Source organism: Symsagittifera roscoffensis, chromosome 7 (assembly GCF_963678635.1).
Source record: "Symsagittifera roscoffensis chromosome 7, txSymRosc1.1, whole genome shotgun sequence".
In the NCBI taxonomy this organism is placed as follows: domain Eukaryota; kingdom Metazoa; phylum Xenacoelomorpha; order Acoela; family Convolutidae; genus Symsagittifera; species Symsagittifera roscoffensis.
The window spans coordinates 15,260,078-15,271,106 of record NC_087068.1 but is presented as its reverse complement, the minus strand read 5'-3'; the positions used below and the strand labels follow the sequence as shown (position 1 = coordinate 15,271,106).

The 11,029-nt window shown below is 45.3% G+C and overlaps 1 protein-coding gene across 1 annotated transcript in view; it reads right to left on the bottom strand.

The window, feature by feature from the left end:
- Positions 1 to 10,378, bottom strand: part of LOC134851905 (solute carrier family 22 member 15-like) — a 16,011-nt gene extending 5,633 nt beyond the window's left edge. The window contains exon 1 of the mRNA XM_063868179.1: positions 10,252 to 10,378. Within this exon, the coding sequence (XP_063724249.1) occupies positions 10,252 to 10,378 (127 nt within the window). The remainder of the gene's footprint in view (positions 1 to 10,251) is intronic.
- Between the last annotated feature and the right edge of the window lie 651 nt (positions 10,379 to 11,029).

Here is an 11,029-nt window from a genome sequence, read left to right as displayed (position 1 = left end):
AACAATCCCCATTGACGAATAGACATAGCAAAACCACGAGTGAAACATCCAACACCACATTGACATGACAGAAAATTTGGAGCAAATCAAGCGCTCTAGAGCATCTCATCGACGCATAGTAACCAGATACTACAATAAAGCAAACACAATCATTCAAAATCGCGGAACTCTTGATGAAACAGGAGTAGCAAGACTTGAGCAACTGGAAATCAACATCCGCAAGAAACTACACCAGCTCTCAAACTCCAATAGGAAGATACAGGAACTGATCACAGATGAGCAGCATGGACGATGGTATCCAAGAAGCTGAAGATCTGGACGACAAATATGGACAGTACGTTCATCAAATTCAACAGTTTCTTCAAAGGCTCAAAACACCGACAAGAGTTTCTACAAGTGACGGTAGATCAACAGATGTGAATGTCAACTAACCATAACTAAATTTGCCTGTTTTCTCTGGAAGATACATGTAATGGAAATCGTTCTTCGACTTGTTCAAAGGAGCTGTGATTGACAACACGAGACTGACGAAGAGCCAAAAGCTACAGCACTTGAAACCTTCTCTGACTGGAGACGCGGACAAACTACTGCATTCCATAAAAATTACTGATCAGAAAAATTTTGTGAAGAATCCAGACACCGCAACACAGCAGACATCAGCAAAAGTGAAGACAGATGACAAAAAATTTACCGGAGCAGCAACTTTTGAAAAATCTCAGGACGAAGTTTTTCTACAAACTGCCATCATTTCACTCGAGATCAATGGAGAAATATTTCATACTCGAGGAGTACTGGATTCAGCATAACAGAAAAATCTGATAACAGAAGCAGCTGTTTAACGTTTACAAATACGCAGGCAGAAGCAAACAACAGGGATTTGCGGATTTGGAGGAAATGAAGTTTGCGACAAAAAGGGACAAGTTCATCTACTCATTGAACCAGACAGTGAACCAATCTCAATAACAGCATCAATTCTTCAGAAGCTAACCAACAACTTGCCTTCGACACAAATAAGCATCGACAATTGGACAACAGTGAAGGAATTACAATTGGCCGATCCCGGATTCAACGATCCACAGGAAATTGACATGATCATTTGGGGCGGCACACTACGAGGATCTGATGATTGGAAACAATAAAATCAAGGATCTGACAGGTTCAATTTATTGGCAACACTCAGTTTTTGGCTGGCTTGTAATTGGACGAAAAAACAGCATTAACGGACTTACTTCACTACAACAGACGTTTCTTGTCAGCGACGAAAGCAACACAAATTTTTAACGTTTTTGAGAAATCGAGGAAACTCCAGAAAGAAAACTGTGGACACCAGAGGAGCTTAAATGTGATGAACACTTCAAAGCAACAACTTAACGCGCGCCGTGGGACAATTTGTGGTAACACTTCCACTCAAATAAGAAGTTGGACTACTTGGAGACTCATTACAGCAGGCTCGTAGACGACTACGTAGCTTACTCTTTCGTTTGGAAAGGAACCCTGAGCTCTACAAGAAGTACAAAAACTTCATCAACGAAATTATTAACCTTCGCCATATGGAGGTATTTCTAGACAACGAGTTGATGCGACCGCACTAAAACTATTTCTACATGTCACACCATTGTGTTTTCAAGGGTTCAAGCACGACAACAAAATTTCGAGTTGTTTCCTACTTATCAGCAAAGACATCTGGAATATCACTCAATGACAAACTGAGTTTGGACCTACAGTTCAGAAAGACCTCTTCATAATTCTGATTCGCTTTCGAATGCATCAGGTAGCACTTTCAGCCGACATTGAGAAAATGTAATGCCAGGTGGAGTTGGAAGAAGAAGATCATCGAATCTTGTGGAAACGTCAAAACTCGACAGAGGTTAGGAACTACCGCCTTCGACAGCAGCTTAAGGAATTGGAAGACATCAAGTTGTCTCGACGAGTTCTTCTAATGCAGACAACGAATGACGCAGACAACGAAGATAGAGACTATCATCGAATCTTGTGGAAACATCAAAATTCGACAGAGGTTAGGCGCTACCGCCTTCGACAGCAGCTTAAGGAATTGGAAAACATCAAGTTGTCTCGACGAGTTCTTCTAATGCAGACAACGAATGACGCAGACAACGAAGATAGAGACTATCATCGAATCTTGTGGAAACATCAAAACTCGACAGAGGTTAGGCGCTACCGCCTTCGACAGCAGCTTAAGGAAATGGAAAACATCAAGTTGTCTCGACGAGTTCTTCTAACGCAGACAACGAATGACCAGAGTCAGGTATGGAATTTCTTTTTTAGCCTTTCAATCGATAAGACCTCTTCAAGTGCTTGCCGAAGAAAGTGACGATGACTTATTTAGGATAGCAACACTCAACGACATGTTCGTAGACGAACTCCTATCAGGAACTTCAGATAGTGAATCAGCAATTCAATTACCGGACGGTTTCATCAATACACTTGGTAAAGCTGGATTTGAAATACGCAAATAGACATCAAACGACACGAAGCAAGTAGAACGACTCCCAGTGCACTATCGAGAAGCAGCAGACGAACTGGTCATCAAAACTGACGAGTATGTCTTCAAAACACTTGGAATCAAATGGAACCCAGTGCCAGATCAACTTAGTTTTGCAGTTAAACTAAACGAACAGACTCCGGTGACCAAACGACAAATACTCTCAGAAGTCACGAGACTCAATGACCCCCTTGGATGGCTTTCGCCTACGACTATTCAACTGAAATCATTCATACAACTTTTGTGGATGGAAAAAATCTCGTGGGGTCAAACGATATCAGTCTCATTATAGGAACACTGTGGACGCCTTCGACAGCAGCTTAAGGAATTGGAAGACATCAAGTTGTCTCGACGAGTTCTTCTAACGCAGACAACGAAAAACCTTCAACTGCATGTTTACTGTGACGCATCAACTACAGCATGTGCAGTTGTCGTGTATATGCGACAAGAAACCAGCGAAGATACCACACACATCACATTGTTGACCGCGAAAACACGAGTCGCGCCTATTAAATACAATTGTGTTCCACTCATGAAACTTTGTGCAGCACTTCTCGGATCGAAACTAGTGGAAGCAACTCTAGCCGCCATCAGCGACAAGCGGTTTATCTACTAACTTTTTTCGCTAATACCAACTCTCAAGTTATAATTGCGTGGTTACAAGAATTTCTTCGCAAAAGGAAGACTAATCGAGGCTAATCGAGCAGCAAAATTTCAAGAAATTCAACCAGCCGAGAGAAGAAAATTTGTGCCCACGAAAGACAACCCCGCTGATTGTGCTTCTCGGGGAATTCCATCATCAGCTATATCATATCTTGAAATTTGGTGGAACGGACCACCATGGCGCTCACAGTCATCAGACAACTGGCCGAGAGCAGAATCAATCCCAGCGGAGACGACACAACAAGAAACCAAAACAATTGAAGACAGCGGATCTGTTACAATGGTGACAGTTGAAAAAGAGAGCAGAGTCTTAGATCTGTTGATTAGGTGTTCACGGCTTTCGAAATTTGTCAGGATCTTAGGCTACATCAAGAGATTTGTCAAAAACTGCAGAATTCATCCCAGGCGCGAAGGCAACAAAACGTAGCATACACAACAACTGCTACAGGAGGTTTTAATACTCGTGATGGTATTGGCACTAGGTTAGGTTTGCGGACAGAATAAAGCGCTGATGCTCGGGAAGGTTCTGGTACAAAAACAGGTGTTGGTACAGGGGTAGGTTTTGGTACTGAGAATAATCAGAAAAACTCAATGGAAAACGATATTGATACCCGGTTTGGTAATGGTACAAAAGTAAGGTTGCAGACGGTTAGTTTTTGGGTTGGTGTTGGAGTTTAGATATGTAGAGAGAAGAAAGCAATGGCGACCGGGAAGGTTATGGTTCAAAAACAGGTTTTGGCATAGGGGTAGGTTTTGGTACTGAGAGTAATCGGAAAAACTCAATGGAAAAACTAAAGGAAACCCGGAAAGGTATTGGTACAGGGGCAAGTATTTGCGCAAGGATTGGTATTGGTATTGGTAAAGGTATGAATAGTGGTAACACATTTTTACTGGATGCTAGTAAATGTACCGGGACAAGACCAGATGATTGAACAAGTGTGGGTTATGATTTGGATACAAGCGTGTATTTTGTTAGCGCCACTGATTGTCATTCTGGTAAATGTACAAGTCGAGAAATTGGAGGTAAAGGTACGGGGTTGTATAGCAGCTGCCTTGGGGAAGCTGGACTGCAGGTTTCGCAGTAATTGCTAATCGCGCGAAGACAAGAATTCCATCGAGCAGAAACTCAGGGAGCAAAAACAACGACAACAAAACTGACGACTCACGACAATGGGAACTTAGTGAAGTTCAATCAGAGGAGCGACGACGATTCAGAGGAACTGCATCAGTTGCCTAAGCCTGAAAATCTTTCAGCCGTGGAAGTTAGACAAGCTCGCACGACTCTGAACAGCTTGGTTCAGCAGCATCATCTAGCCGAGTTTCAACTTATCAGGAAAAGGAAAAGTACTTCAAGGAACAGCAACCTTCTGAGCCTTTCACCCTTCTTCGACGATGAGAGCAACGTAATTCGTGTAGGAGGACGCCTCGCCAATTCACCATATGATATCAACAAAAAATTTCCGGTGCTCATTCCCAGGAAATCACCAATCAACAAATTGCTCATTAGGGAAGTGCATGAAAGATCGTTTCATAGCGGTCCTCAGATGACACGCTATACCCATCGACAAACGGTATGGACACCAGGAAGCCTCGCGCTGGCCAAACAAGCAATTCAAAATTGCAAGCCTTGCATTCGACAGGATACCAGACTTCTTCAACCAGAAATGAGAGATTTGCCGCTCGAAAGAGTGGTAGAATCTTTTACTTTTGTAACATTCGCCCAAATATCACACAGCGACGGAGCGTAGAAAAAGTACCTATTAACGACTGGCAGGCGTCAGTTACCTTAATTCTACTCGTTTTTCACCGTCTCGACCTTGCTAGTTGATTTTCTGGTCTGTCTAGGGCAAAGTAAAAAGTTACCATTTTTAGGCCATCAGTCAAACGACTTTTGATCAGCTTTCGTTTACATGCGAACACAACCACATAGCTGAGTCTCGGATCCTCAGACTACGTGATTGTCATTAAAAACACGGCTCGAACAACCTATTTTAACATGTTTTTGTGTGACAGTTCTACATTAAATCCATTGGAGATGGATTGACCCTTTCCTTTTTCTAGCTACTCATGCTCTGAAATATTAAATAATAACGGTGTTAATTAAGATCTATGACATTATAGCAGCTATATAGTCCGTTTTCACAGTCCCTTAACATAGACAGTCTCTGGGGGACCAAGCCTCCGCTCCCGTGATTTTCTTGAGATAACACTCTTATCTCTTATATTTCGTGTCCCGGGAGGGTTCCGTGGTATACTTCTTCCCCCACTGAAGCCTCCTTCTCCACAAATATCCGTCGCTAAGGTTCTTATCGTGTGTTATTGCCACGATAAGAGGCTTCGTAATTTTCTTGCACGACTGTTCTTCACAATCTCTATCGTGGTTCTCATTTTCGTCTTTTTTTTATTCAAAATGGCCGTCTTTTTTCTATTTCTCAGAAATGTTCTTCTTCCAATCGAAATTTTAAAAATCAAAATTCTAGAACATTCTGACCCTCCGTCGCAACACTTTTTTGTTCATAAGGCCTTTAGTCACTCTTTTTTATGTCGCCGGAAGGTTGTGCTGTGTCATCTGGCAGAATGGCACATACTCCCCGGACAAGTCTCCATCAATGTCCCTATTGATCGCATAACACCGGGTTATCGTCAAGTAGTTATCCAGTTTTCTGTAACCAATCTTACAAATCGCATAAGAAAATGAAATTTATCTACTCCACCTCAACTCACTACGTGTTCACAAATGGCATCGTACTACATCTCACTGCCTTTCAACATTTTCACAAAATTTGCACCATGAGGAGTGTCCTAGATAAAATTTCTTTTCTGACTACTTACGTCATCTCGCCATAAAACTTCTTTTCGCCTCTGATTAAAAAGTGGGACGTGGCACGGCCACGCACCCGTTAAAATTAACTTAACTTCACTCACCAAGTATAATCAGTCATTTATGCGGTCCTTTCAATATTAAAACTAAGAAACTCTGTGGCTAGGAAAACTCTTACCCACCCTTCTCGAGCTACCCACCCTTCTCGAGCGAGTTTACTCAAACTTACCATGTCGCCACACAGTGAATTTGTGTCTTACACAGGTTAAAAACTTCAGTCGTGAATAAATAGGTAAATATACTCACCTATGTTCCTTATATACATACATAGATAGTAGTAACTAAAATCAACAATTTCAACAATTTTAACAATTGCAACATTTTCAAAGTTTGGTCTGACCAAACTAGATCAAAACAAAAAGTTTAACAAGTTCAATAATCAAAACTTGGTTGATTTGTTCAAGTTTTTACACACAAAGACAATCAAGTTTTTCTCCTTCTCTTCTCTTCTTTGGCCATCTTCATTCCATCACTTCTCCATCCTGATGTTCAGCGTCACTGTCTTCCAGAACTTTCTCTAACATGTCCAGAGAGTTGCGGGCCGTGCCCCAACCCGCCTGTTCCAACAGCCTCGGTTTGCAACAAGGTAGCAAGTCCACATTCACCTTCTGCTCCCGGTTCCTGCAAAAGCTGTTGTGAAGACATAGGCTCACGTTTCGTTCTAGGTCAGCTCTTAAGACCTCTTTCTTCTCATCTTCACAAGGCGCTCCAGCTACCCGCTTCACCGCTGTGGTGACCGCGTTTCTGTGCGTCAAGAAAGCTCTCTTATAGGCTCCCGGTCCTATATCTAGCTGGAAAGATTGATAGGCTTCCGTGTTCCTTGACATGTGACGCTTCGCGCGTTCATACATCCATGATGTCATCACTGCACGGAACCAAGGCATCAATCTCTGCCTTGACCATATCCTTTCAATGGCTTTAGGTATTCTCAGAACTTTGCAGGTAATTCTGAAAAGATCCAATTCACGACTCATTTTTACGTTGCTCAACTGTTCAGGAGTCGGCACGGCCGTCTCCTGCTGACTTGTGTCCGCGTTAGCCTCCAACCATCTCACTGCTAGCATGGCGCTAACCACCACGATTGACACTTGTTGATTCTGATCGGGCAACCCCGTGGAGTACAACTCCTCCACGTCCCATACTAGGATCAGATTCCCGCGTTTGGGGTACCACAACGTCTGCGCCAAGCAGTGGCAAGGATACTCCCCATGGGTTCTCACTATGTTCCTTCGGGTCCGATACCCTGAGGCTCCCAGCAACGGTTCCACTTCCATCAGGATTCTATGTAAATCGTCCTTCTCTTCTATGGTGGGGAATTCAGTGGGTAACGCTCCACTCGCTTTCTGTTTCTGGAACTCACGCACGTTACCTTCGTTCAGTCTCATGAACTATTCACCCACAACGTCCAGCAACTCGCCTTCGGATCTCTTCGGGACTGCCCGAAAGATCTTTGCCAACAAGTCATATGATCTTTCTGACATTCTGGCCAACCTCACGCACTTTGGCACAGAGAAAAGTTGGTCAACCAACACTTGTTGCGTCCTCGCATCCATCACCACCATGTGCGTAGGATACTTGCTATTACAATATGGCGCGGAGCTTGAACCCACCATATATTTTGAACCAGTAGGTCTGTGATAGGCTTCACTATCCTTCAGTTTCATTTCATTTTCTAGAGCTTCTCGCCAGCCTCCAATCTTCTGCTCTGTCTGCAATGCTCCAGGGAATATTTCCACGCTGAGGGACGTCACAAGCTCATGGGCACGCTCCAAGCGCTCGAGCGATTCTATCGAACTCGTCATGCTACAAAATCCCAAGGCTGTGATCAGGATTACGTCCGTCACCCCATGGCAGTCCGCGACCAACTCCATGGCACTCTTATCTGACATGCTCAATCTTCCATACAATCGTGCCAGTTGTCGATGCTGCTCGCTCAGCGTAATCAGGCAGTGTCCCAGGTTACAAACATGTCCTTCCATCCCACTGTGTTGAGCCAAGCATGTGCCTTGCTTCAACCAATTACTCGGTGTACCTTCCTCGGACAGCTCCGTGGACGGGTTGCTCTTCCTCTTCGTCAATCTCATGGCCAGCAGGTGATGTATCATGGCCAGATCATGTAAACTCGCATCATCATCCCGGTCTAACATGATATCCGCGGGCATGTCCCAGATTAAGCCTGCGTTAGGATGGGGACACCAGGAAGGCTTCATGAGTTCCCACATCACTACTAGACTAGTTTTCAAGGGACCGTCCCAAGAACCACAATCAAAACTCACTTGCCCTTTTAGCTCGGGAATCGAGGGTTCGACCACTCGTTCTTCCAAAATAATTCCCAGCTTGGGTTGTTCCACCATCAGCAGTCCGATTTCCTTAATTCGTTCAACCCAGAAGTTGAGCACTGTGACTTGCTCATAGTCGAAGTACGCTTCCCTGGCTTCTTCGTTCACGAAGGGATTATACGCCATCCCCGGTATGCCAGACACATATTGGAACGACTTCAGTTTCCCTAGTGTTGCAAACTCTTTTTGTCCTCTGACCGCTTCAATCAACTCTCGGCTCACTTTCAATTCTTTGTTGGAATATCTTCTCACCTCTTCCAACTTGCGATAGCTTTCCATATCATTCGACTCTTTGCTTGGCACGGTCAGTGGCATGTCCTGATATAGTTCTAGGAGTGCCCTAAGGAAGTTCTTTTCGCAATCAACTCCCTTTTGCCGAATGATCTTTATACATTCTCCCAACACAGGAGTGGGGATACGATCCACCACGAACCTGACAAAGCAAAGAGCATCCTTTCGCTTAGCCCATGCTATCGCTGAGTCGTCTTTTGAGATCAATGCTCGCAGAGCTTCCAACAATTCTAGCTCCCGTTCTCGTGATCTCGAATCATTACTGGCTTCATACTCCGCCTTTTTGATGCCCATCAAGCACCAAGCCAACCGTACTTGCAGATCAGTTCTCACGCAAGGATGAGCCAGGTATGCTGCTACCGTCGCAGGTGCATTCATCGTCTCATCGAAGTATTTCTGGAGGGCCGCCCTCCAAGAAATCTCTAGCAGTTTTTCCAATCCAATTTCATTCGCTTCTGATGACATTACTGTGCCATACTCTTTTCGATTGAAGTTAGAGTTCTCCGTAAGCCCTTTCAGATATTCTTGCATGGCCCGCTTTTCACTCCAAGCCATCAGGTGCCCTCTCGCGGAGTTCCTCGCTTTCAACATCTCCACATAACCCCCTGCCGGATCTCCCATGTGGACCGATTCCGGCACAGTTATTCGACTGTACTCGACCACGTCGAGTTGTCCTTCCAGTTTCAACTTGGCCATGTTGATTCGCGAGGGCCTATAATCTTCAAGTCCTCCAGATCCACATTGACTGATGATTTCCATTTCTAACTTAGTGTCTGCCAGGGTTCGCGCCGTCTTCTTCGATCTTGTGGCGGTTACGGTCAGACCTGCCAAGAGCATAGGGGGTATCAGATTCTCTTTTTCTCCCCCTGTCAGCGTTGCGCTATCTCCTTGTCCGCTCTCGTCTGAACGACCTGCGCTCGTTAAAGAGGTCACCACTGCGCTGGCTCTCGACTTCACCACTCTCGGGTTCATGGCTCGACTTCCTGTTTTCCCTTTTAGTCGCTTCAGCCCTTTCCTGGCTCGTCTGACAGGTAATTTCTTTGCAACATGCTGATCATCGGCACTGTCTTCTGTTACTGACTCGGTCAGAACATCCGACTCCATGGAGCTCACTATTTTCTCCAGGACCTCACGCATGATGGGTTGGTTCAATCCCACCTTCATTATGGACTGCGTCCCATATCGCCTTATCACGTCCCATGATTTCTCCATGAAGTTCACTCGGCTCCAGATTGCACCTGTCTTGCCTTCCAGCTCCATTTGATATCTTTCCCATTCCTCTTCTGGTAACGTACTGAGGAACGATATCTTCATCGACTCTTCGATTTTCCTCCTCCTCGGTGATTCATGAAGCAGTTTCTGCGGATCTCTGCTTCGGCACTCTCTAGCCTGGCTTATTGGGTCTATCGGAGATAGATCGGCCGACGCCTCTTTTGTAGGAGACATGAAGGACGATGGTGCCATCAACAATAAACTCCCATCGACTTCCCCATCGTCGTCTTCACTGAACCGGTATTCTAGCAAGTCCCTTTCCAACGCTCCTAGATCGGTCTCTCCCGGTTTCTCCGTCTTACTTCCGGTCCCGTCATCGTTATCGTCCTGATCCATCAATTCATCTACGTCCGCGTCAGGTCTCGGCTTAGGTCCCGAGGGTCCTTGTCGTGCGTCCATGCCCGAATCCGGCCGAGCCGGTACAGCCATGTCTCCTGCGTGATAAAACAATTCATCATCGACCAGGAATTCTACCAACTCCTCGCCATGCGGGCCAGGTCTTCTATCGTTATATATGAGCCTCCTCTGCTCTCCTTTGCCACTTCCATCATCACTACTTTCACTTCTCCTGACCACTTCAGTCTCGATAAGTCATCCGTGGAAGAATACACTTCGTTCCACGTTTCAGCCGAGACCTCTGGTCTCCTGGAGGGTAGTGCCTTGATCTTTTTCCTGCTCCAGGCATCGGGGAATGAGAAGTCAAACGTATGCGCGGCGGCAGCGTTCCAGCTGATGAAGCGCGGCTCCATCCCTCCACTCCACTTCAACATTCTCTTCTCTGCGTCACGAGCTGCTCCGATGCGAGGGGCAATGATGGGAGACGTGACTCCCAACAACATCCTCCTTATCGGTGGATATCGAGGGCATTGGTCCGGCAGCGGCCTGGACCCAGGAAGCCATGTTTGTTGATTCTCTTTCGCGTGAGCGTAGGCTCCTGGCAATTGAGGTACTCCCACAGCCTCTCCTGTATCTTTCACCACTGGTCTCAAATTCCAAAGTTTTGGTTTAAACTGGATGTGGGACAGATCCTCACGGCCCATTCGGCATTTGAAGTGGTTGTTGAAGTCCATCAACACCCAG